General features: G+C 54.0%; 1 protein-coding gene across 1 annotated transcript in view; it reads right to left on the reverse strand.

Moving 5' to 3' along the window:
- GRAMD4 (GRAM domain containing 4) overlaps positions 1-15,014 on the reverse strand; it is an 81,782-nt gene extending 66,768 nt beyond the window's left edge. Inside the window, exon 1 of the mRNA XM_043966648.1 lies at positions 14,911-15,014. Within this exon, the coding sequence (XP_043822583.1) occupies positions 14,911-14,939 (29 nt within the window). The 5' untranslated portion in view covers positions 14,940-15,014. The remainder of the gene's footprint in view (positions 1-14,910) is intronic.
- Positions 15,015-27,080: the final 12,066 nt, after the last annotated feature.

The raw sequence follows: 27,080 nt of genomic DNA on the forward strand, positions 1-27,080 counted from the left end.
TGAGATATAATAAGGAGTCCAGGATGACTCCTAGGTTGGGAGTCTGAGGAACTAAGAAGATGGTGATGTCCTCTACAGTTATAGAGAAGGTAGGAGGAAAAGGTGATGAGTTCAGTTTGGGACATGTTGAGTTTAAGATATCTACTAGACATTCCAGCAGCTAGTGGCAAAGTAAGGACCTGAGTTCAAATCCTGCTTCAGATACCTACTAGCTGTGTGACACTGGCCAAGTCACTTAACTCTATTTGCTTCTATTTCCTCGTCTGTAAAAATGAGCTGGAGAAGGAAATGGCAAACCACTCCAAATCTTTGCCCAAAAAAACCCAAAAACAAACAAACAAAAAAAACCATGACTCATCAACTAAACAACTTGATATCCAGTTCAAGGTGTCTGAGAGGCAGTTGGAGATGCGAAATTGGAGGTCAGCAGAGAGTCTGGGATGGGAAAGAAGATTTGAGAATGATCAGCATAGAGACAGTCACTGAGCTCATGGGAGCTGATGAAATCACCCTGTGCAGTGGTCGAGGGGGAGAAGAGCAGAGGGACCGTCTCTGATGAGAGGGCATGATCTAGAGGCAGCTCCAGCAAAGGAGGAGAACCAGGAGAGGGTGCCCTGATAATCCAGAGAGAAAAAAGTAACAAGGAGAAGAGGGCAACCAACCCATGTCAAAAGCTGCAAGAGATATCAAGATGAGGACTTAGAAAAGACCATTAGATTTGGCCACTAAGGGATCGCTGGTCACTTTGGAGAGGGCAGTTACAGTGGAATGATAAAGTTGGAAGCCAGATTGTAAGGAGTTAAGAAGGGAATAAGAAGAGAGGAAGAGGAGGCATTCGCTGGAGACAGCCTTTCCCAGGAAGTTAGCCAGAAAGGGCAGAAGACAGGACAACAGTTAGAGGGGATGGAAGGGCCAAGGGAAGGTTTATTTGTTATTGACATTTATAGGAAGGAGGGAAGGAGTCAGCAGAGAGGGAGAGATGAAAACTGAGAGGTGGCATGGGCATGACAGAGAGGGGCAATGTGTCAGAGACAGGACAGAACAGGATGCTGCCCAGTTCCCTCTCAGCTCTGACCTTCCCTGTTTAAGGCCCCTCCAGATTAGACATTCTAAGCTTCTCTAAATATGCCACCACATCGCTCGAGAAAGAACCCCACCTAGCTCCAGCACTGGACAGACAGAACCTGAAAGATTGTTTTGTCCAAGCCCCTTCTTTTCCAAGTGAAGTCAGGAAACCGAATTGTCTAAGGTTACACAGATAGGAAGTAGCAAAGCCAGGACTCAACCCACACCCTCTGCCTGCCTTCTGCTCCTCTCTCTCTCTCTCTCTCTCTCTCTCTCTCTCTCTCTCTCTCTCTCTCTCTCTCTCCTCCCTCCAGTCCTACCTCTGGCTTTGGCCAGAGAAGATCAACCTCCCAAGTTGGGTATCCCCAAATCTCTGAGCTTTAAGGGACCTCGGAGGATTGTAGTCCAACCCACATCTGAGCTGGAATCCTCTCTAAAACATACCCAACTTAGAGTTATCTGCCTCCTGCTGTAGCTCTTTCTGCTTTTGTATAGTAATAAATAAAATCCTAGGCCAGGACTGCTGAGAGAAGGTTCCCTGAGTCATCTTAGTCTAGAATTCTAACTTCCTGTGTGAGCCTGGGCCCAAGCTGCCTGGGCCTCAGTTTCCCTCTCTATAAAATGAAGTTGAACCAAATCCCTAAAGGCCTCACCTTCACTGAAAGGCAGAATTAAAAGGTCTGCCCCTGTCTGTAACCTGGCCTTTGAGAGTTCCCGAGAGTCCTAAAGATTAGGTCATCCGCCTGAACTCACACTGCTACAGGGGCAAGCCTTGAACCTGGATCTTTGTGACTCCAGGGAGAGCATGATGACCCCGGCCCTGGGCCCAGAGACCTCCCCACACACCAAAGCTGCCCAGGAGCCACCCTGGGCAGAAGGAGGAGGCTTTGCAAATTCTTGGAGCCTGAGATTCTTGGACAGATAAGCGTGTTGTTAGATGGAGTCAGAAGTCTATGTACAGGGGGCAGCTAGGTGGCGCAGTGGATAAAGCACCAGCCCTGGATTCAGGAGGACCTGAGTTCAGATCCGGCCTCAGACACTTGACACTTACTAGCTGTGTGACCCTGGGCAAGTCACTTGGCCCTCACTTCCCTGCAAAAAAAATAGTCTATGTACAGTCCATCCATGAGCATTTACTAAGTGCCCGCTGGGATCCTTATCCTCTAACAGAGAGACAGAACATGTGTGTACAGCTTTATGCACCGAGACACCAGGGGATGGTAGAGTCTGCTATTGATGAGAGGCCCAGCCAGGCTTAGGCCTGTCCGGGTGAACAGAACCAAGAGGGGAGGGCCTTTGCCTGTCAGGCCCCAGTCAAGCCCAGTTCTCCCCCTGCCAACACACCCTCTCAAGGCCAAGCCTCTTTTCCTCATCTGCAGCTGGGTCTCTGGGTGGGAGATAAGCGGGCAGATCCAGTGACTGTCCTCGGCCTTGGCTGCCCTTGGAATTGGATCTCCTGGCTTCTGTGTCCCAGCCCAGTAGGTCTAGGGCAGGCTAGGACACTGGCCTACTCTCCAGCAAGGGGCCCGCTGAGTCACAGGACAGAGGCCTCACCTGGCAACCCCTTCTGGCCTCAGACACCTCCTGAGGCAGCAGGTGCTTCCACTAGGTCTGGGGGCCCAGGCTAGGGGGTGCACCAAGCATGTGCTGCTGGCCTCCTCGTCTGCAGGCTCCTAGGACGTAGGAGTAAACTCACTTCTCTCAGTGGGGCATGTGTGTGGGAAAGCCAGCAGGCTGGGGGAAGGCAGCCCAGACAGACCAGGGTGTCAGAGCTCACCGCCTGGGTCTGGAGGAGAGAGCCGAGTGGCAGCTCCATGGGCCAGGCAGCCGACCGCCCCTCTGCCCCTGCAGCCCTCAGCAAAAGCCAGTAGCTTGAGTTCTCTGCCACCTGGTGCTTTATGGGAGCAAAGTCCTCATTTCACAGAGAAGGAAACTGAGGCCCAGAAGGGGCACCCAGAGATCCTATCTTGTGCACTTTTCACAGCAATGGGTAGGGGATGAATCCCTAACCAAACACAGGATAGGAGCAATTACAAAAGGTTGAATAATTTCAATTGCCTGAAATTGGAAAGCTTTCACAAAAACAAAATGAACACATCTGGCAGAGGAAGGGGGTAAATCAGCGGGGGTAACAACTTTGTCTAGACTATCTCTGCCAAAGCCCTGGCCTTCAAGCTACATAAACAATGATGAGAAATACATAAGACCAAAGGCCATTCCCCAAAAGAGAAGGAGTCAACACACATGAACAAACAGTCCTCAGATGAGGGCCAACCTTAGGACCTGATGCTTCAAATCACAAATAGGAGAAATGCACAGCAACGCAAGATCCAGGTTTCACTTCACAACAGAAAATTGGCTCCAGTGACAAAAGACAAGAAGCCAGTGTTGGCGGGGTTGGGGGAAGCTAGGCACCCTATTGTATTGTTGGTGAAACTTTGGATTGGTAAAAAAAAAAAAAATCATTCTGGGAAAATGCAAATCAAATATCTAAAACTTACATGCCCTCTGACCCCGAGATTCCACTGCTAAGCATGTACCCCAAGGAGGCCACTGACAAAAAGAAAGGCTTCCTAGGCACCCCACATATTGATAGCACCACTTTCTGTAACAGCAAAGAACTGGAAACAAAGTAGATGTTCCTTGATTGGTGAATGGCTAACAAACTGTAGTCCACGAACGTAATGGAATAGGCCTGTGCTGTAAGAAATGACTAACATGCAGAATATGGAGAAGCACAAAAAGACTGTCATGAACTGACACCAAGAGAAGTCAGCAGAGCCGGGAAAACAATATATGAAGTAACCACAGATGCATAAATGAAGGGAAGGGGAAGAAATAATCACCACCACCATAAAACAGTCCAAACTGAATGTTGTAAAAATTGATTCACCAAGCTCAACCCCCAAAAAGAGATACAAGAAGATATCCTCCCTTTCCTTGAAGAAGTAAACAGGGGTCCAGGGGGACACAACACTGCATATAAAGCCAGATGGTTTTCAATGTGTTGATTGGTTTTGCTGAATTTTTTCCCCTTTTTCCTCTTAAAAAATGATTTGTCATAATGGAAGGGAGGGGGAAAGGAATCAGGGAAGTGTAGGTAATGTGAAAACAAAAGAAGGCAATGCAAAGGCAGCTTCAGAACAAGACAGGTCCTCAACAAATGGTGGCCAGACGGAATGGTGGCAAATCTTTCCACATGCCCAATTTGGGCAGTGTAGGTACGGTGGGAAGAGCCCAAGAGAAGAATTCTGAAGCCTCGGGCAAGTCACTTAGGACACTGGAAAATGACAGGGTTGGACCCCTATATCCTCCAGCTTTCTTGCTGGGAGGTGATTCGTCAGTCCTTCCTGCGATTCTTTTCAGTGAGACTAGTCCAGTCTCTCCTCCGTCTACACCACGAGGACAGCATACTGGATCTTTAATGTCACTGGATTGTGGGAAGGGAAGGGCATTGTAGACCTTGAAGCTGTGATGATTACTACCATCAATAATAAGATAAGTGCTTGCAGAGCTCAGCTAGGCTGAGTTTTAAAAGCCTCAGGAAAGCTGATGAGAATGGAGTATCCACCCTGCCCCCTAGTCTGAAATAGATGCTCTATCGATGGGTATGAATACTCGGTCTCGGCCCTGGACCTCCGGGGACCTGCTCTAAACCAGTGTTTCTTCATCGTGTAAATATAGTGCATGGATTAAAATGGATGAGGCCCTCTCTTTCATCCCCTTAAAGTCCCGGGATCAGGCTCCCATACTCCAGGACTGAGCTGCCTCAAGGCTCTCAGGCTTAATGTCTAATTAGGAGAGAGATTCCTTGAACGATCCTTAACAACCCAAAAGAAAACACTGTGAGCACAAAAATAGCCCAGGAGGAGGAGTCTAACCTCCAAAATTCTGGAAAGGGAATGCACTGCTGAACCTTCCACAAGCCCTTTCTGCCTCTTGCAGCCTCAGTTTCCTCTTCTGTAAAATGAAGGGAGGGGCAGCTAAGTGGTGCAGTGGATAAGGCACTGGCCCTGGATTCAGGAGGACCTGAGTTCAAATCTGATCTCAGACACTTGATACTTACTAGCTGTGTGACCCTGGGCAAGTCACTTAACCCCCACTGCCCTGCAAAAAGAATTAAAAAATAAAATGAAGGGGTCAGACCGGATGGTTTCTAAGCTGGCCCTAGGTCTAAATCCTAGGAAGTTCAGTTCTCTTGATCCCTCAGGGAATGGATTGTTCTGGATCATTAAGTGAGCCCACTTGCCTACAAAGCATGAATGGGGTTTTTTGTTTTTATGTTTTTTTAATGTGGCCGCTCAACATAATAGAAAGAAGGCTGTTCCTCAGTTTTCCCATCTGGAAAATGAGGGAAAGGTCCAGAGAGTCAGTCTCTAGGGCCCCTGCCAGCTCAAAAGCTGGACCTACAATATACAAAAGCTCTATGGCTGAACTTCCTCATCTATAAAACGAGGGGATTGGACCAGATCGGGGCTTCTGAAACTCCACTCGTGACCCCTTTTCCCCCAGAAATGTTGACATGACCCTGTCCATAGGTATATAGAATGGGAATACACAACCTTTTAGTGGTGCCCCCATGTTTAGTTACAAGACTCCACGGGGTCCCAACCCATAGTTTTAAGAAGCTAGGGCTTAGATAGTCTCTCTGGTGTTTCCCCTCTGATCCTCAATCCTAATTAATCAGAGGCCCTGGCTTTAAATTTTAGTTCTACCCCTGGGCTAGCGATGTGGCCTTGGGTAGGAGCTCTCTGAGCCTCAACCCTCTAGTCTGCCAAATGGGGATAAGAAAGGCAGTCTGAGCTAGCTCCCAAAGCTGATGTGCTTTGTGCACTCCCAGCCAAAGTTGGGTACCCAGTGGGCATTTAGGCCAGGCCTCTGATTTCACTGAGAAAAGGTCTTCCCCTGAAGTGAATCCCAGCTCCTAAGGCAGCTCAGCCCCTGGCCTAGGAGAGCTTACAGTCTAGGAGAGTCACCTGGGCACACAGGGCTAAGTGTCCTGTCCAGAGTCCCATGACCAGGACAAGCCAGACAGACAGAGGGGGGCTCATGGCCCCAGGCCTCCTGGCCTCTCTAACAATGTTCTTATTGCTCCATGTACAAGCAGACATCTCTGCCTTCTGAGGAGTTCATACAACTTGCCTCTTCTTAGCCAGCTGACCCTATGTCAGTGGACATGAGGACCATCAGTTACCATGCTGTGCCTGGCATACAGAAAGCGTTTAATAAATGCTTGCTGCCTGGAGGCCTGGAGGCCCTCAGACCCCAAAGCTAATGGTGCCTAAGATTTCTATGCTTTTGAAGCTCTCACATCTTCATTTTTATGGTTGTCTGTGTCCCCAGTTATAACAAATGTTCACTTTACAAGATGGTAGCCTGAGGCAGCCCATCTCTGGATCTCTGACTGCCTGGGAGCTAAGCAATCACAGAGATTTTGTTTCTGTAAAACAAGAGTGGGACTGGAGGACCTACAAGGTCTGTCCGGCCCTTAATCTGGCCCCAAAATAAGCCTGTAAGAACTGTGTGTGGAATTAAAGGAACGAGGCCCAGAGCAAGGCTGGAAGGGTCCTTCTTCCCCCGAGCCGAGTGGGCCCTGGCCGAGCAGGGACCAGACCTGTCCTGCTGTCCCCACTCTTGAGCAGGCTCCCTACTAAGAAGGTCCCTGGAGTCTGGACCCTCACAGAGATGGAATGTCAGCCTGGATGGCATCTGGAAGGACTGCCGAGCTAAAATCCCTCGGCTTGACTCAAGAATAAGCTCCTCCTGGACTTCACTGTTTGCTAAAGGCACGTGGAAGTCGGGATAAAGTCCCCAGGCCAGTCCCAGCCAGTGTCCCCAGGGATTCCGGAGAAGCCAGCCCATGAGTAGGGAGCTCCCGGTATGGAACAAGCCCTTCCCCCACTGGGGGCGGTCCTGGAAGCAGCAGGGACTCAGTGCTTCTGTGGTGTTTCTGGCCATTCATCAGGATTCTGCCAACATGCCTCTGCTGGGCTGCCTCCCTTCCCCCACGGGAAAGTTCTTCCGGGGAGTCCCATTTTGGGGGCTCTCCTGCCTTCCATACCAGGCCTCTGTGCAGACACCTTCCCCAAACCCATCCCTTTTCTGCTCCCTTTTGGGCTGTATCTTACTCCTTACTACATAAGGTCCTTGAGAGCAGAGACAGACTTTCTTTGGTTTGTAATCAAATGCCCAGTGCTTAGCACAGTCTGGCACACAGTAAGTGCTTCATAAATGCTTCTTTCCTTGCCTTGAGGCCTGAGAGGTCATCTAACCCAACTCCCCTCATTTTACAGAGGACACCAAGGTCCAGAGAGGTGACTTGTCCAAGGTCATACAGGTAGTGTCAGAGCTGCTCTTTCCCCTGCATCCAGTTGCCTCCTCCTACCTGAAATAGCCCATGAAGGGGGACGCTGCCCAACCTCTGCTTGAAGACCTCTAAAGGTGGGGCACTCACTCCTTCCCAAGAGGGCCTGCTCCTCTCTGGGACAGATCTAATGGCTAAGAAGCTTCTCCCGGCAGTCAGCCTCCTTGGCCCCACTGCTCCAGGGCTGCCCCACCCTGGCACGCCTGTCCTTAAAAGGGAAGCCCCAAGCTCTCCTCAGATGCTGGCACCACAGGGCATGGGCCAGTGTGATCCACCTGAGACAAAAGCCTCCTCCCTCTAACTTCCACCCATTTTATAGGCAGCTGATCTTTCTGTGCTCCCAGCCTCCCTAGGGGCCACTTCAAAGTGTCTGTGGAGCCCGTTCCTTTCCAAAAGAACAGAACTTGGTCAGTAGTTACAACCCGTCCCCCTTTGTCCCTGAAAGCCCAGGAGAGCCTTACTTAATTTTAGCGGGGGCCTTGATCCTGGAGCTGTTCTGCATGGTGTGCACCTAGGGAGGAGCCCCTTACAGCAAGAACAGAGCCCACGCTCAGGGCGGGTGCTCAGGCCCAGCCCGGCTCTGCCGGACCTCCGGGCACAGTGACCCTGCAGCCACATCTTAGCTCCAGGAGCACCACAGCCGCGCTCGGTCCCCTCTCCCTCTAAGACATCTTGGGTGAACTCCTTAAGTTCACTCCTCGCCCTGCCGGCCACAGTCCCATCATCATTCCAGTCGTCCCTGCTTCCCACACCTAACACCAGCCTCCCACCTCTGCACTCTGCTTCATCTCCCCCTGTGTGTTTGCTGAACAGATGAATGAAAGGAAGAAAGACCTCTAAGTTTACAGTCACAGAGACTGGGAGAACAGAGCTCCGTTCAGTTCTCTTCTCCATTCAAAGTTTGTCACTGAGTCATCTGATCAGAGCCCTGGGCACCAAAGGGTTCTAGTCCCCAGGAAGTTCTGACACAGGGGCTGCAGCCGAGCATGGCTGAAGGACTGCACTGAGAAACAAGGAAAAGCACAGCTCCAGACAAGCTACCTAGGGAGAGAGAACCAGCCAGGCGCCCCAGCTCTGTGACCTTGGGCTAACGATTCCCCCTCTCTGGGCCTCAAGTTCTCCATATTGAAGGTAAGGAGTTTGGATCAGATGGTCTCTAAGGCCCCTCCCAGCTCTGCCATCCCCTGTTCTAAGGCCCCTCCCAGCTCTGCCATCCCCTGTTCTAAGGCCCCTCCCAGCTCTGCCATCCCCTGTTCTAAGGCCCCTCCTAGCTCTGATATCCCCTGTTCTAAGGCCCTGCCTGACATTCCACATTCTAGGGTCCCTCCTGGGCTCTCCTCTTAGCCTCTCTGGGTGTCAGCCCATCCAAGCTCTGTAGGCATTACTTTCCTCCTCTAACAGGGGGTTGGGCTCAGATGATCCGGAAGGTCCCTCTGGCCCCTAAATCTCTAGATCTGAAGCTTCCTGGGCTCCCCCCCCCCACCTGAAAGTGATCTCTCCCTTCTCGGCTTTCCCCTCTCCCTCCTTTCTGTGACCCTGGGCTTTGTTCGCTGCCAGGCCTCCTGCAGTGGTAGGGGAGGGGGGCCTTTCTGTCTACACCCCCAGCACCAGCCCCAGCCCAGACCACTCCAGGCTCTGAGTAAACAAGCTGAGTTGGTCCCTGAGCCACATGGAAAGGAAGGCGGGGTTCCGAGACAATGTCTGCTGCTCCCCTTTTCCTGCTCCGGTCCCACTGGGCTAGCCACTGCTGGAGGGCCCCCTGCTCAAACCCTGTCCCCTGTCTGTCTTCCCTGTTTTGTCTTGAAGGCCTGGGGCCTTTGCAACAACCTGGGAGGGGCATGGGGAGGGATGGGCAGAGGGCCAGGCTGAGCCCAAACGCTTGGCTTTAGGGCCCAGTTCTGCCCAAGTACTGTATGACCTTGGGCCTGAAAAAGGGGGCTCAGAGTGTTTGTTTTCCCCACATCAGATGAAAGTGTATGTCAAGGGCGCCATGGTCTGAAAACTCTGTGTGTGTGTGTGTGTGTGTGTGTCTGCTATGAGACGTGGTCACTGGTGATAATGAGGAAGTAGTGACACCAACACTGGTCAATAGCAGTGTCTATGCTGCACGGGGCACGCTGTCTCCACATTACCGTTACCCAAGACCTTGGCGGCCTCTCAACATTGGGAGTTAGAGGATCTAGGTTCAAATCCTGTCTGTGAAGCTTACTACTGTGAGACCTGGGGGAAGTCATGTCATGTCCCTGGGCCTTAGTTTCCCCCAATATAAAATAAAGAGATGGGGCAAAGCAGCCTTTGATATCCCTTCTGGCTCTAGGTCTATGATCTCCTGATCCCCTCCCCCTATTCAGAAGGAGAGTAAATGGTTCAGTGGAATGATCCTCAGTTCTTAAGTTCAAGGATCTGGGTTTGAATCCTGCCTCAGATACCTTCTTTATCCCTGGGCCTCAGTTTCCTTATTTGTAAAAAGGAGAGGGCTAGCCCAAATGGTCCCTCCAGGGCAGGAAGCTTCCATCCCTGATCTGGAAGGTAGTTGTTATGAAGCCAGCTCACCTGCCACCATGGGTGCCTGACAAGGGCTCTGAGGAGGGCCCCGCAGCCCCACCCTGACACAGGGCAGGCATGCGGGGGAGGGGCTTCTTGTTTCCCTGTCACTGGAGGAGTGGTGCTTCCCCTGGCCTGTGGAATGATCCCAGGAATGCCCAGCCGGGCCCAGTAAGCTCCCAAAGGCTGCCCTTCCCAGAGGGCTGATTAAGCAGCTCCTGAGGGCAGAGGCCCTGGCCCCCAGCCCCCAACCTCTGGGGTGCTGCAGCCCAGAGCCCTCAGAGCAGGGGGCTGGGGCCTCACAGAGGCCTGTGGGTGCCCAGGGTCACAGGGGTGCAGACTCAGAGATCCAGGGATACTGAGGAGCCTCCTGAGGCTGCCACACACTCAGGCCCACGGTAAGTGGCAGACAAGATTCGCACCCAGGTCCTCGGGCTCCTTGCCCCAAACCTGCCCATGATTCAGCAGAGCCTCACAGCAGCTCACTGGTCCCCCAGCCAGGAGGGGCCAGAGGCAGGCCTCCAACCCAGGCAGCCTCAGCCTCCCCGAGGCCCATTCTCCTCACCAGGGACACCTTCTCTCCAGACCCCAGACAACCCTAACCCCAAGAGGGAAAGCAAGCTCCTAAGGCAGCCGACCAAGAGGCTGTGATGTCTGTCAGACCCGAGACAACACCCCACGGGACTCCACAGTGGCTGCAGCCACTGAGACAGCAGAGAACAGACTCAAACATCGCAGAGAGGCTGGGCCCGGTGCTGTGCCTGACAGCCCCCTCCCCCGGCAAGCGCCCTCAGCTCCCCAAATGCCCCTGGCTTCAGACAACAGACCCTGCGCCCATTCCCAGGACCTCGCTCAACCAAATTCTAAGCACCGGGAAAGAAACAGGTCTCACCATCCACAGTGGACAAACAAAGGGGATGAGAAACACCTAGGGCCCAAACTAAGAGGAGCAGCCTATCCACCAAGTCCTTCTCTAGGGGTCCTGTGCTGGACGCCCAGAGGAAGGAGGCTTCCCGGCGGCGCCTGAGCGGAGGCTGAAGAGGAGGGGGCCCGGAACGCCCACTTCAGAACACAGCCAATGCCCAATTTCACTTTACGAGGGTGAGAAAGGTGAACTTGGGGAGGGAAGGTGGGGAGCAAGGTGGGAGCAAGGTGGGAGCAAGCAGGGGGACGGCATTTTCTCCTGGAAGCAACAGGAAGTCATGGAAGGTCACAGAGGGGACAGGGAAGATGTGTATGTATGGACTGTTGTCAGGTGATGTGAACATTTTTTTTTTTTTGGTGAGGCAATTGGGGCTAAGTGACTTGCCAGGGTCACACAGCTAGTAAGTGTTAAATGTCTGAGGCCGGATTTGAACTCAGGTCCTCCTGAATCCAGGGCCAGTGCTCTATCCACTGCACCACCGAGCTGCCCCCAATCTGAATATTTAAAATCCAACAGCAAGAGAGTCCACTCAGACCAAGCATGATGCCAATAACATCACTGATACTAGATCAATGATAGGGACCAATGAGGAGCCATGCTCCCGATATCCCAACAGAGAGCTGATGAATATATATTTTGGGACATGGCCAATGCAAGAATTTATTTGGTTTGACTATGCGTATTTATTACAAGGGTTTTGTTTTTCCAAGGGTAAGGAATAGGAGGGAGAAAAATCAATATTTGGGAGCAGCCAGGTGGTGCAGTGAGTGGATAAAGCACTGGCCCTAGAATCAGGAAGACCTGAGTTCAAATCCAGCCTCAGATACTTGATACTTACTAGCTGGGCAAGTCACTTAACCCAATTGTCTCACCAAAAAAAACAAACAATATTTGTTCACAGGGGGGAAATGTACTTCAAAAATGACTTTATCAAGGCTATTTATGCTGGAGAAGAAGTTGGAGCAGTCATAAATTGAGAATGGGTGATATCCCATGGCAGACAGTCCTAGTGGCATGCCTTGCCTTGGGCTACCCAAGGGGAAGAAGAAGGCTTCTGGGGTTCTGGGCAGACTGTAGGCAGAAGGCACAGGAAAGCAGAATTTCCTGGGGTGAAGAAAGGAGGAGGGTGCACCAGAGCCAGCAGGAAATCAAGGATCCACCAAAGATGAAAAGAAGGCACAGCAATCACTTAATAACAGGGAGAGCTGTCCAGCAGGAGGAGTGCTACCTCTAGAGATAAGGGGAAAACAGAGGCTCTCGCCATCCCCGCTCCCCTCCAGTTCCCCCTCAGTGCCCAAATGATGAGTGAGACTCTCCCCTCCCTGCCTTCCTCGGGCAGGGTCTGGGGCTGGAAGGTCCCTGGTGGATCTTGGAGCACTTCAGAAATGGGGGTTGGCGATGACTAAAATGCCCATTTGGGCATTTCCCATCGGGTGACCTTGGGCAAGTCCCACGACCTCTCTCGGCCTCAGTCTCTTCATCTGTCACGAAGAGTCCTGGACCAGACGACCTTGAAGGTCCTTTCGGGTCTCCGCCATCTCGCTGTTTCTGGAATCTGTTTCCACTGGTCCCTGCAAGGCCATGAGGGCAGCGAGCGCTCATGGAGGCCCCGGCCTGGACATCTTTCCCCCTTGGTCTGACCGGCTCCCTCTCCCAGGGGAGCCTGCCCTCCCCTGGGTTCCTTGGGCAATGGCAGTGTCTGGGGTAGGATGGCAAAGTCTCAGGCCTGGCTCGGCACCCCACTCCCTTGGGGACTCTGGCCTCAGCGTCCTCCTCTGGCACCCACAGAAGACAAGAGCCCCTGCCCTGCTTCCCCTCCCAGCTCTAAGGTCAAGCTCCACCAAGAGAACGTGTGGAGAGGGAGGCGGCTGGGACAGGGGCTGTCACCACCAGGCCCCCAAACCGTCCCTTTGCAAGGCTGCAGGAAGAGTCCCCAGGTTGGTCCCCCCGGGGACCCTCAGATAGCCAGGGTGAGCAACCATCCTCCCTCCCACTTTCAACTGCCAGGACAACGCTAAGTCAACGCTTCTTAAATTGTGGGTCTGAATGTGGGGGTCCTGAAAAATTTGGCACCAATAAAAGGTTGTGTACACCTATTTATATAACTCTATAGCCAGATTGTGGCTAAGCTTCTTGGGAGAAAAGGGGTCTCGAGTGGAAAAAGTTTAAGATTCACTGCTCTGGGTGACTTAATTAAGAAGGAGCCCAGAAGGCCAGTGGTTAGACACACAACAGGCCCCTCTTCTCTCCAAGTTCCCTCTTGCCTGCCTCTGGTGCGGCTCTGCCTGGGGAGGGGGGGAACCCATCTCACAACTCTGACCCAACCCCATCTCACATCTTTCTTCCCCCCCCCCCTCCAGAGCCTCAGTGAGTGTGCCCTAGGCTGTGCTGCCTCCAGGCCAGGTCCTGGAACCAGAACATGCCCCTCCCACCCTTTGGCCACCTTTTTCAGGAAGCCTGCCCAGATTCCTTTGTGGGATCGCACCTCCTCACTCATCTCACCCAGAGAGTCGAGAAACCAAATGCTAATTTATTCATCCATCTAAAGGTAGCTTAACATAGGAGACAGAGAAGTGGCCCGGGGTTCCAGAGCAGCCTCTGACATCTCCTGGGCAAGCCACACCCCCTTGCACACAGCCGGTACCTAATAAATGCTTACTGCCTATTGAGGGATTTTGGGCTTCAGAGCAGGTGGTGACCTGCACTGGCACAAGGAACTTCCTCGTCTGGGAGGTCTCACAGCTGAGGACCACAACCCCCCATCTCTCATGCAGAGGCTGGGATCATGCCTGTGAGTTGCTGAGACCTTTCTCAGACCCTTGTCTGTAGCTGTACCTGTACCCTAAGAAAAGGCCCCCCGGGGCGGAGTACCGGTCGGAACGGGGGAAGTATCAAGGCCGTCCCTCCGCGCTCAGGGCCGGGCACAAGCTGAACTCTCTCTCCCCCTGCCCGGGACACGCGCCTGGGAAACAGACGGCGCCTAAGCACTGCTCCCCGAATGCCCGGTCGCCTGGGCAGGCAGCAAGCAGGGGCTGGATTTTTCTGCTGGTGCCTCCGGGCAACCTGGCTCCCCGATTCTTCCTAATGAGCCCCCAAGCCCGGACCACCTTCCAGGCGCTGCCCCAGGAGAAAGGAGCCAGTGCCCCGGCCCAGGTGGGTGGGCTGAGGACTGCCCAAGGGTCCTCCCCTGCCCTCCCCCTCCGCCCTCCCTCCGGAGCTCCCCCCGCCCAGAGATGCCGACAGCCCTGGCGTGGGGCCAAGGTACGATCCAGCCCCGATCCCTGCCCCTGCCCGGGCCCCAAGCCCTGGCACACAAAGGCAGCTAGGGAGGCCGAGAGGTCAGGGCACGGGGAGATGAGCGTGGGCATCCCACCTCTCCCAGGACCCTTCACTGTCCTCGGGCCCTGACCACCCACCCGCGCGGCCAGCGGAGCACTAGGGTCCGAGAGGGGGGGTCCGAGGAGGGGGAGCGGGGGGTGGTGGCCCGAGGAGGGGGGTCCTGGAAGGGGGCCCGGGGAGGGGAGTGTGGGGAGGGTCCAGGAGGGGAGCCCGGAGGAAGTTGGGGTGAGACGAGAGTGCTCCAGGCCCAGGACGGCCAGAGGGGGAGGTGCCCGCGGCTCTGGGCAGAGGGAAGCATTGGAGAGGGCACGGGGGCACCCCCCAGGACCCCTTCCTAGTCCTGTGCGCGCCTGGGGAGGCAGCTGGTGCAGGGGCTGCGGGGGGGGGGGGCTCGGCTGGGCTGTGCGTGCTGGAGGGGGGGCTCCCCGTCCCCCACCCGCCCCAGGAGAGGGGTGGGCATCCCGTGCCCGGCCCCAAGGCGATGCCCGTGGATCTGCGCGGGCTGCGCTCCCGTGCCCATGTGCGTGCCCGTGTGGACCGGGCTGGGGGCCGCGGGGCCGGACAGGGCGCCCTGGGGCAGGGCTGGGCGGCCCGGGGCCCTGCGGGGCCCCCCATCAGCCCGGGGCACAGGCGGCGGGGACGGAGGGCCCGGCGGGGGGCGGCGCGCACTTACCCTGCGCAGAGATCGGAGCCCACTTTCATTCACGCGCGGCGGCGGCGGCAGCGGGGGCCCCGAGCCGAGCGGAGCCGAGCCCGCGGCCCCGGCGCCCCCGCTCCCCGCACGGCCCCGCGCCCGCCGCCGCCGCCGCCGCCCGCCGCCGCAGCAGCCGCCGGAGAGGCTGCGGCCGCACCCGCGCCGCCCTCCGCGCTCCTGCCCCGGCCGGGCCCGACCCGGCGTGCAGCGGGGTGTGCGCGGGCTCGCCGATGCGCCCAGCCCGTCCGCCCGCCCGGCGGCCTCCAGCTGCCCGGCCCGGCCCCGGCTACGGCCCCGGCCCCGGCCTGGCCCGCGCCGCGCAGCCGCCGCCACGCCCCCGCCCCGCCTTCGCTGCTTCTTCTTAAAGGGGCCGCACGGCGAGCGGAAGGGGGAGGGGAAGGAGGCAGGACAAGAAGGGGCCACCTCCTCCCGGGACCGCCCCGCCTCCTCTGGGCTCCGCCCCCCAGCCCCGCCTCCCGACCCCGGGCCGAGGCGGCGCAGGCGCTTTGTGGCCAGAGCGCTCTCCGCCCCCTCGTCTCACGCAGCTTCCCCCCCTCCCCCAACAGTTTCCACCTTCTCCGAGAGCTCGGGCACGCTTGCTCACACGTACACGCTCACCGACCCCTTCCCCGCAGCTCTCCGCTCCCGCACTTTCATCCACACCCGTGGGTCCCAGGGAGCCCAGGGCAAAGGCGGCCCGAGGAGGGAGGCCCCCTGCACAGGCCTGGCACCCCACGCGGGGAGCGGCCCATACAGGCGGGGATGCTGATGGGCACAGTTCTATTGAACCCACTTGATGGGCAGAACGTGCCTCCACTCCTCCCCCCAAGACCTAGGCGCCCCAACCCCCCCACTACCTCCCAAGACGTAGACTGTCCCTAAGACCTAGGCTACCCAGAACCCCCCCCCAAGACCTAGGCTGCCCCAACCCCCCCACTACTTCCCCAAAACACAAAATCACCTGACCTCTTCTGGGCCACTTGAGACCCAGTTCCCCTGAAAAGCAGTCTCTGTTTCTCTTCTTGCCTCCTGTTAGCTTTCCCTTCCTGCCCTCGGTGGAAGATGGGCTCCTTGTCCTTGGGCGATGGGGAGCCAAAGCCAAGATGGTGAGAGCTGAGGCTCCCAGGAGCTGTCCTGCCCAACTCTTTCACGCTAATAAGTGGCCAAAGATTTTTGCACTTCCCACGTAACTGAGGCTTAGCTTGGGGAACCCACCCAGTTAGCCCCAAGCACCAGTGGTTCCCAGAAGCTTGTTAGGGGTTTCAGGGAGGAGACCAACAGAGAAAGAAGAAAACGTACCTGGTTTTTCCTCCTGGGATCATAGAACCCTAGGAACCGGCCAGGCCAAGGGATCCCTGCACCTGCTCCTCCTGACTTCCCAATCTCCATCCATGGTACCCAAAAGCCAGCTTCATCTCTCCCTGTTCACCTCCCTAATCCCTCACTTGCCAATTGGCCACCAGACCCATGGGTTTGGGCTCTTCTTTCACCATCTCTGGAACCTGGGCTCTCCCTCCTCTTGGCTCCCTGTACCCCCAGAGCCTCCTTGGCTTTGGCAGTGGATTCTGACCAGCCTCCCTGTCTTCTGCTTCTCCCCCTCTGAGCTCACCATCTCCAAGCCAGACAGACCTCAGAGAAGCCAACACCTCTCCAACCTTCCCCAAAGGGGAATTGTCCACTGAGCCCAAGTCTCTGCATTGCTGTTGGTTGTGCCCTCTGGGACCAGAGAGAGCCAGGGAAGGGTTAATTGCAGACTGTCCTCTTGGCTCCCCTTCTCCTCCCTCCCAAGCCTCCTTTTCCTTAGGTTAATCAGCCCCGCCTCCTTCTGGACACCCACTCTCAGTTCAGGAATGCTGTTACCTTTGGGTGGCCTCGCACACCATGGCTCTTATCAACCTAAAGAAGTCTGCTGAACCCCCAGATCTCCTTTATGTGAACTGAGGGAAATGCCTCATCCTGTCCTCACAGAGTTCTTTTAACTCAGAGGTGGAATTTTACATCCATTCCTATTAAATATAGACTTAAGAGACTCCGCCATCTTCTCACCTGTTGAAATCGTTCTGAGTCCTGGCTCCATCATCCACTATGTTTATTACCCCTCCGGGATTACCCACAAACATGAACGGACTGCCTTCATCCAAATCACTGATGCCACCAGGTCAGGGCCCAGGCCAGATCCCTGGGGCACTCCACTAGAGACTCCCATGTAATTTGTTCTCTCCAGGACTCTGTCTTAACCTGAGATCTTTTGCAAGGGCAGCTCTATGGTGTCCCTGCTCCTTGGACAGGCCTGTGGGGCCCTCTGCCTTCTGGCCCCTGCTGACCTCTCCTGCCTTCTGCCCAGCCGGAGGTTGGTTGATGCTATGCCTGATGGTGTCTACAGTAGCTCCTGGCTCTGACGTTCTCTCTTCTAAGCTCCCTCCCAGCTTTGACATTCCTTGTTCTAAGGTCTCTTCCAGACTGGACAGTTCTGTGTTCTAAGAGGCCTTCCCATTCTGATCTCTGTATTCTGTGTTCTAACGTTGCTTCTATCCCTGACATCCTGTGTTCTAAGCCCAAAGTTCCTCCCAGCTCTGACCTATATTCTACGGTCTGTTCCCATTCTGACATTCTGTTTTCTCTGTGCTCTGTGGTCCCTCCCGGTTCCAAATGCTTTTTTTTGGTTTGGTTTGGTTTTTGCAGGGCAATGAGGGTTAAGTGACTTGCCCAGGGTCACACAGCTAGTAAGTGTCAAGTGTCTGAGGCCGAATTTGAACTCAGGGGTTCCTGAATGCAGGGCCAATGCTTTATGCACTGTGCCACCTAGCTGCCCCCCAAATGCTTTTGGAGTATGTTCTAAGAACCTGTCCATCTCTGAAGTTCCATATCATGTGTTGTAAGGTCTCTCCCAGCTCTGACCAGCTGTTATTGGGTCTCTTCACTTAATGCCCAGGGGTCAGCCAGCATTTGGACAAGAGGGCAAAGGGCAAAAGCATCCGATGTGCTCCAGCTCCGTCTCCACCCAAGGGCTGGCTTGGGTGACTCCAGGGCATCTGGCTGGAAGGGCCCCTGGAGGCTGGTGAGTCCGACGGTGGCTAGCTGGGGCCACCAGTATTTTCAAGCAGACCTTCCAATGACCCTCTACCACCCTCACTGTCCCCCTCTGGAGGTGTGAGGGCTCCAGGTAGAGAAGCAGGGAAAAGAGACAGATGATTAAAAATGGAAACCGCCAGGAGATCCGTCAATTACTCTAAGCTGAAACTTGCCAGGGAACTGACAGCCAGTTTAGGCCACATTATGCAAATGATATGCAAATGATTTGTGGCTCACATGCTGGGACTCTCCTGGCTGCCGATTTTTCTCCACCTAGACGTGTCCTGGATGAGGCAGGGGGAGGGCTCGGAGAAGGAGGGGAAAGAGATTCAGTGAGAAAGACAGAGAGGGGGAGAAAAGAAGGGAAGGGAGAGAGGGAAAGAAGGAAAGAAAGTGAGGGAAGAAAAGAGGGAAGGGGAGAAAAGATGAAGGGAGGGAGGGAGAGAGAAGGAGAGAGAAAAGAGAGAGGAAGGGAGGGTGGAAGAGAAGGGGAGAGAAAAGAGAGGAAAGGAGGGAAGAGGAGAGAGAGGAAAGGAGGGCAGGGAAAAGACAGACAGACAGAGACAGACAGAGCAAGAGTTCTCCCTTCCTCTGGGAATCTAGGAAGCGATGGGTCCAGCAGCCTCAGACTCCCTCAGGGGAGTGTGGTCAATAAGGTTTTGCCTCTGACTTCTGGAAATGGTACAAGGGATATGTTCAGCTGTGTCCTAGATATGGGGCAAATAGGTGGCACAGTGGATAGAGCACTGGCCCTGAAGTTGAGAGGACCTGAGTTCAAATCTCACCTCAGACATTTACTAGCTGTGTGACCCTGGGCAAGTCACTTAACCCCAATTGCCTTAAACATCCAGAGTCATCTCCAGTCGTCCTGGTGTACATCTTGCCATTGGACCCAGATGGCTCTGGAGGAGAGAGTGAGGCTGGTGACCTTGCACAGCCCTCCCTCACTTCAATCAAATTCATGGCAAGTCATGGCATCACCCCAATGTCATGGTCTTCTTGGATAACAGAGGACAAACCACAGCAAATAGGTAACAACCAGCTCTCTGGAAATGTGTAACACATTTTCAGTTTGATCTGCATTATTTTCTCCATCATTTCCTCCAGTCTATGATAAGCCAAACCCTAATTTGTAGCATTTACCTATTTCTGAGATATAGATGCTCACACTGAAAATTTGACAATCAGCTCTCCCAGGCCTGTTCTAAATTTGTGCTGGCTCTCACCACCCCCTGCCCCCAGGCAGTAGAACAAAGGTCTCTTAGCCCACCCGTCAGCATGTCCTGGGTGAGCTGCTGGTCACTGATGCCCTCTGGCCCAGCACTGAGCCCAGTGGTAGAGGAGAAGGTCAGAGCCACAGCCCACGCCACCAAAGTGCTTAAGCTTTCCTGAGTCTTCTCCTTTGGGAGTCCAGCAGTTGTAGGGATCAGACCAGAAACCTGAGGCTTGCCCAGGGTCAGAGAAGGAGTGACGGCTGAGAGTGCAGCCTCCTTCTTCCCCCGGCCATCCCCAGGAGCCCTGAGATTCTTAGGCTGACCCTTGGGAGGGCCTGGAGCTCCTCTGGACTCTGTACCATTCCTTTGTTATTCTCTGTGGCCCGAGCCAGAAACCCAGGCAGGGCCTGACCACTGGCTGCTTCCACACACACCCAGATGTACCCCCCAGCTTCTGGACCCTTCTCTCAAGGAGTCACAAGCCGGGGCCCCTCAGGACACGGAGGAAAGCAGGAAAACCCCCAGACCACGAGAGCTGAGCCCAAGGAAGCCACCAGGGCCTTTCCTACTCACCACTAAACCCCTGTTCAAATGGCCCCATGAGCCCCCAGGGGATAGGCCATTGGACAAAGGTGCACCAGTGTTGGGCCAGCTCAGCCCAGGTCTGGATCCTGGGTACAGCCACAGGGGCAAGTGGCCCTGCCCACCTCAGCTCCTCCACCTGCTAAGTCTGACATCTCTGGCTTCCCCCGGTCATCGAAAGCCGTGAAAGCTCAAGATGCCGGAGCTGGGAAGGCTCTCACAGGTCGTCTGAAGACTCTTTGACTTAGTAGGTCAAAGGGAGCCCCAGAAGGGTTGGGGCAGAGGAGGTGTTATGGTCTCCATATGACATATGGGGAGACTGAGGGTTGGAGCTTTGAAGTGACCTCCTGATGGCCACAGAGCCATCGAGTGTTAGAGCCGGGCTTGGGACACATCCTTCTGAGTCCAAGTCTTCTCCACCAGGCTGCCCCTTAAGCGCGGCCATGCCACGCAGCTCAAACCCATTTATATCTACTGAATAAAGCCCAACTGCCACCTGGCATTCGAAGCCTTCCAAAATCTGGTGCCACTCTTCCTTTGCAGCCTGATTTCTCATTGCCCACTCTGAGCGCACAACTCTCCTCCAAAGGGATGATGGTCTGGGCCCTGCTCATGTCCATGCTCGGACTACCCTCCTCTAGCTGGGTGGTGCAGTGGATAGAGCTGCAGGCCTGCAGTCAGAAGCATTTGAGTTCAAATCCTGCCTCAGACATTGATCGGCCCTGGACAAGTCCTTTAATTGGTTCGCTTCGATTTCCTCAGCTGTAAAAATGGGGATAATAACACCTACTTCCCAAGGTGTTTGTGAGGATCCAATTTGTGCCCCCACAGTGCACAGTGAGTGCTTAATGATGCTTCTTCCCTCCCCCTCCCTGCTGAGAGCTTGGCATCCTTGGAACCCTTTCCTCTCACAGATCCATTCCAATAGCATCCATCCATCTTTATCTCTCTTAGGGACTCATCCTAAATTGTCATGGTTCTCAGCCTTTTCCAGGGTGAGGTCCCTATCTTCTTAAGAGAGTGCCCGATGAGAAAAAGCTACGATGAATTCAGTCCCACTTCAGTAAATGGGTGTTTAATTCATCAGTGGACCCTACAGTGGCAGCCTGGTGCAGGACATATCACAATAAGCCTGAATTCCTGAAGCCCTGGGTTCAAATCTCCCCTGTGATTCTTACTGGCTGTGTGGCTCTGGGTGGGTCACTCAGAGATGATCCTCTCTGAGCCTGTGGTGAGTAGCCAGGACTTCTCTACTAAGTCATGGATGAGAGACTCCATGGATGAGAGACTCCATTGGTCATTGGAGTTCCCAACGCAGCCCAGTCCCGCCTCCTGAGTGCCAGCATCCATCTGCTTCTATAAAATAATAAGCCACACTTGAGAGGAAACACAGACAGTGGAGACACAGCCAGCCTCCAAGTCTTCTCAAGGTCTTCACCCGCCCTCGCTGGCTAGGTGACCCCGGGCAAGTCACTCGTCCCTCCACAGCCTCAGCTAGCAAGTGTCTGAGGCAGGTTTTGAAGCCCCACCCACTTTCAGGCGCCGTCTCCCGTGCTTCCCCTGCTTGGCTTGCTGTCTTGTCATCTCGTGCTTGCCATGCCCACCACCTCCAATCTCCTCTCGAAGAAAGTATTCACGATACTTGGGCACATCTTCTTCCTGGTCCACAAGTCTTTGACCTTGCTTGTTTTTTTGGCCCGAGCACACAGTCTCCAGAGAATTAAAGGTGGGCACGGGTGGAGAGCAGTTTGAGAGAACTCACGGGTGGGTGTGAGCAGGCTGTCACAAATGAATCCTACCTTCCACTGGGTCAGATGGTGGGGGAAGGGAGTTGTACTGCATTCTGTACTGGTGTAAACCTCTCTTCCTAGGCCCCACTGAAAACCAAGGGAGACAATTGTGGTACTTATTCATGGCCATTGGAGGTCTCAGCATTACTCCCAACACTCTGCCCTCCACGGCTGGTGGCTGGTATGGGAGATCGTGAAGGATGCACCAGCTTGAAATAATCCATCAGCGACCTTTACTCCCTGCACCTTTTGAGATCCTTAAGGATCTGCTGTCTGGGAGCAGAGCGGGTGAGTTGACATTCAATCTTGGGGCTGCCATCATAGAATTGGCAGCCTCCACGTCTCTAGCAAGCTGGTCAATTAGGCTGACAGGGGCTGCGGGCCAGAATTTTCTCTAACCCCTTTGTTTCCTCACTTCGCCCCATCACTGACTTGCACACATGGGCTAAGATCCCAAAGGATCACTACAGTTTGGGGGCATAATTGCAACACAAAACTTGAGTCTTTATTTTTATTTTTATTTTTGGTGGGGCAATGGGAGTTAAGTGACTTGCCCAGGGTCACACGGCTAGTAAGTATCAAGTGTCTGAGGCTGGATTTGAACTCAGGTACTCCTGAATCCAGGGCCGGTGCTTTATCCACTGCGCCATCTAGCTGCCCCCCAAAACTTGAGTCTTAAAGGCAAACGATGAGAAAAATCCAACAAAATGCCTGGGGAGCTCTTTACTCTATGACAGGGAAGCAGCCACTAGGACACCGGCCACTCCACGAACTTGTGCTTTGCACCTCTCGGTTTCCTCTCCTGTGCCTAGCCACGAAGGCACAAGTGACACCTCGAAAGTGAAAATGAGGTTACTAAAAAATCACACCAATGCTTGAAGTCGTGAAAGTTGAATGTGCACATGTTGAGAATTGGATGCATGAAGTAGATGCAAAGCTATACAAGGTAATAGAGAGGGGGGGGGGAGGGAGGAGGGAGAGAGGGAGACAGAGAGACGATTGTCTATTCTAAGGACCATCCGGCTCAGACATTAGGGTCCTTCCCAGCTCTGACATTCCACGTTCTAAAACTCATCCCATTCTTGACATTCAATGAGTCCTTGCCTTGCCCACCTGAACACCCAAGAGCACCTTTGTTGCCAGTTTCATTGACTGACACAAAGAAACCCTGTGGGTAAGACTATATGCAGGGAAGCCCCAACAGAGACCCTGAGCTACTCTTTCTGGCTCCCAGAATCACCGGGGCATCCTGGAGAGTCTGAGGATGCCGGGCCCTGGTGTAGCTAGGCTGGGCTCTTTGCTGAGGAACAATGATCTTGGAGAAGCAGCTCCATCATTGAGGGCTGCCCCCACCCCAGCCAGCTGCCTGAGGAGCCTCTGGCTACTTACATAAGTTATGTGGTGAGGAGGTTTGCTTATAGCACAATGGAAGGGAAGGCTAAATATTGATGCATTAGCTAGATGGAGGAGCTCACTGGCTTCAGAGGGAGGCAGATGTGCTCCTGGATGGATGGTGAGCTCATCTGGGAAGCAGCTGGAGAGATGGCTGCTCGCTGTGCTCCTTAGTGTCCCTAATGTGTTTGATCTCTGCACCTTGGCAAGGCTATCCCTCTATTTGTGTCCCCAATCCTTACAAGTCTAGCATTTCCTAACATTGGAGAACCAGGGAGTGAGTTGGGGAGGAGAGAGACTCCTCCCATTCCCACCCCCAGCCCTACCATGAATCTGGTGAGCTGGAAACCTGTACAGACAGAAGTGTTGAGCCCCAGACCAATCTGCATATATACATGGGCAGTTCAAAGAAACATTTCTCTCCTCCACACATTTTAAAAATTCATTTTTGGAGGAGGAGTCCAGGAGGAGATCCCTCACCCACTCCTTCTTTCCAAAGGGACTTGGGCTGCAGAGGAAAGGGTCTCTTGACTGGCAAGTTACACTTGGATCAGTGGGAGGGGTTACTTCCCTCCTTACCTGGGTTTTCTGGGACACTCACATTTTGCTGAAATACCAAGGTTTCTGTTGTGACTTTCATCACACTTTCTAACAGACAGACAGACAGACAGAAGTCCAGGATTGTATCTAACCATCTGTAGGCACCCAAAGGAAATATTGTGTCTCTCTGTACCCTTGAGCAGAGATGTACGTAGGGAACGAGGGCAAGCTCCCTCCTTCTACTTGGATCCAAACGGATCCTGTCGAGAAGTCCTTAGCCCTGGAAATTCATCTCCCACACCATTTTATCTGCCTTCTGGCTCCTGGTGCCTCTGGGTATCTGGGGTAGAGGTCAGTTACTGCCAACTTAGCACTTATGTTCCTGCTGCTGCCTCCCAGGCAGTAAAGGTCAGTGCAGACAAGCTCTTAAAGAATGGCTGGTACTAAGAACTACACTGGTACTAATCAGCCCAAGGGGGCAAGCTGATTCTTTGCATACATAGGGCACACAGGCGTGTGCTGCCCCCAGCTTGAGCCAGGTATGACTGACTCTTACTAGGGAGAGGATTCCTTTTGACTCAGATATCACAAGCCCACCATAGAGAACTTTCATGGTTTCTACCTCCCCCCTCCCCAACCCATGGAGGGAAGAGGGGCTTCAGCCGGTAACTCGGGACCCTCAACATTCACAAGCATTCACTGGAGAAATACTCCATCTCTCTTACTTGCATCATCTCCTTGTATTTTCTCATTATTGGATACCCCAATTTTCAAGGAACCCACTAAATGAAAAAATAGCATTCTGTTCTTTTCTTTTGGGCTGAAATTAGAGAGCCTGTTTTCTGGCATGTTTCCCTCTGTCAGACCAGTTTCTTGGAGTTCTACTTTGCTGGTCTGAATGCTTAGGACGATAATGTTTTGGTTTTGCCTGTAGTTGCTGACAATTGTTCACCCACCTAGTTAGCTTCAAATAGCTCATAAATCTTCCCTTTCCTTCTTTGTGCCGTTTGAGCAGACCCAGAGGGCTTGCCTTATTTGTCCCCTGAGTTTAGACCACTTGTCTGAGATCCTCACAGGCTGGAAGTCCATCAGATAAGGTTAGTCTGCTGGCCCAGGAACCCTTCACTAAACAACTCCCTGTGCTTATTGCCTTTTAGGGAATCTTGTATCTCTTTGGGCTTTTCTGAATTTGTTTTTTAAAGTTAACCTGCTTGTTCCTAGTGAGGGATGAGTTGCAAACTCCACTGGGATTCCTCTGTGGGTTAGTAGGGATTACTTGGGGAGAATTCAAATGCCCTAGAGTGAAAAGATCACAAGAAAATTTTTGCTTGGCCCTCCTGGGAGATTGCCTTATATGGAGATAAGCAGTTACATAGCCGCTGTATACCATACTATACCATACTATATACTAGGCACTGTGCCAAGTTCTCCCCACCCCCAGATCACTCTCATTTAATTCTTACAACACTGTGAGGAAGGTGCTGTTATGATCCTATTTTACAGTTGAGGAAACTGAGGCAGAGAGGGGTTAAGTGGCTTGCCCAGGATCACAGTGCTAGTTAATGTATGAGGCTGGATTTGAGCCCTCAGGTTTTCCTGACTCCTGGGTCAGCATTCTATCCGCCATGCCACCAGCTGCCTATGTGTGAAAGACATTTGATGTGCCTGATATTGGAAAGGTTCTGCCCAGGCACCCAGTTGGACAGCCCTTTGTGGGGAAGGGAATGATGGGGGGGGGGCTGTGTGTGACTGTTAACCCACTCAGGTCCCTAAATCTCCTAGAAAGAGGACCAGCCTCTCCCTGGGGGGGGGTTGCTCTTCTTCACCTCTTTCTTTTTGTAATTGCCTTTAGGTTGGGGGGAACTGATTAGAATGAAAATCTTGTGACTTGCTCTGTCCGTTAAGTTGTTTGGGCAGGTCTCTGGAAGCATGTTACTCCACAGCCCTAGAAAAGGCTGACATATGACCCTCCCCAGACTCATCAGAGAACTCGCCAGGCTGTGGGAGGGTGGCCTTTGCCAAAAAGCCTCTGGTGGATTAGCTGAGGACACTGATGTTTAACAACAACAGACCCAGAAGCCATCTTGGGCCAATCAACCCCAAGTGCACAGGACTGAGAGGAAGGAAATGACTGGTTCAGAGGATCCTGGTACAGGAGGCCACCCAAGGCAAGACCTTGGGGTTGGCTGAGAGCATCAAACCCACACCTGGGGGCCATGTCTGGGATCAGACCAGCCTTGGGGGAGGACTCTAGCCAAGCTGGGCTTTGCGTCCACAGAGGGGAGAGAGTGATTCCCCTCACCGACTTCCAGGCCTACCTCTCCAGCTGCTGGGACAGCTTGAGCCAGATGCCCCATAGACACCTGGCCTCAAGAGGTCCAAAATGGGACTTCAAGTCATTCTCCTTGAGTCAATCCTCCCTCCTCCTCCTCAGCCTCAGCCCGGGAGTCATCCTGTACTCCTCAGACCTCTTACCCATATCCAAGCTGTTGCCGAGGTCACCTCTGTAGCATCTCTCAAATTCATCTCCTCCTCTCCTCTGACCTGCCCCCACCCAGATGCAGACTCTCATCTGGACCACGGCAGTAGCTGCTGGGGAGGGGGGTGTCTGCCTGCCTCAGTCTCTCCCTGCTCCAGGACTCCATTCGGCCCCTGAAGTGAGTTTCCCAAAGGCCAGGATTGGCCACGTCACCCCTCCTCAGTAAGCTCCCTGGCTCCCTATCATCCCCAGGAGCAGATACAAAGTCCTTCCTAGTCTAGCCCCCTCCTACCCCTCCCACTTCTTTCCATTTTACTCCCCCCCTGCCCCCCATGTAGTGACAGGGACCTCCAGGCTGGTTTCCCCACAAGAGGCTCCTTCTTCCTCACTCTTGGCTCCTGCCCCTTGTCCTCCCCCCCCCCCCCCATCACTTTCCATTTACACCGCATGTCTCTTGCTTACACAGGGAGGTCTGCATATGGTCCCCGTCTTGGAGGGCAGTGCCTGCTGATGGAGCTGAAGAAGGTTGGGTGACCCCGCAATCCCTCCCTAGAAGGGCCAGCTCCATCCGAAGCTGGAGGACAGTGAAGAAACAGCAGCGCCTATTGTAGGCGCCCCGGATCCCGGGCACCCCCAAGGGAAGAACCGGCCCGGACGCCAGCATCTCCCCCATCCTACGAAGCCGCTCCCCTGCCATGGGACACCATGCCTGCTGCCTTCCTCAGGAAACACATTACTGGGAAATTTCATCAAGCTGCAAGACTCTGTGGGTCCCCTCTGCCTGCCCCTGTGGTTGGCCCTTCTGACTGAGGGCGGGGCCGGGGGCTGGGGGCGGGGAGGGGTGGGGCTCCAGGTATCCCAGCAGACATTGGGCTTTTACCATCGTGTGCCCCTCTCCCCGCCCCTCCTTCCTGTACCTCGCCCCTCCGCTTCTGCTTTTTTTGGTGTATTGTCTTCCCCCATTAGATTGTAAGCTCCTTGGGGTCAGGAACTGTCTGTCCTTGCTTCTCCTTGTATTTGCATCCCCAGTTTAGCCCAGTGCCTGGCACAAAGTACACACTCAGTAAATGCTTATTGAAT

Source organism: Dromiciops gliroides, chromosome 5 (assembly GCF_019393635.1).
Source record: "Dromiciops gliroides isolate mDroGli1 chromosome 5, mDroGli1.pri, whole genome shotgun sequence".
NCBI lineage: Eukaryota > Metazoa > Chordata > Mammalia > Microbiotheria > Microbiotheriidae > Dromiciops > Dromiciops gliroides.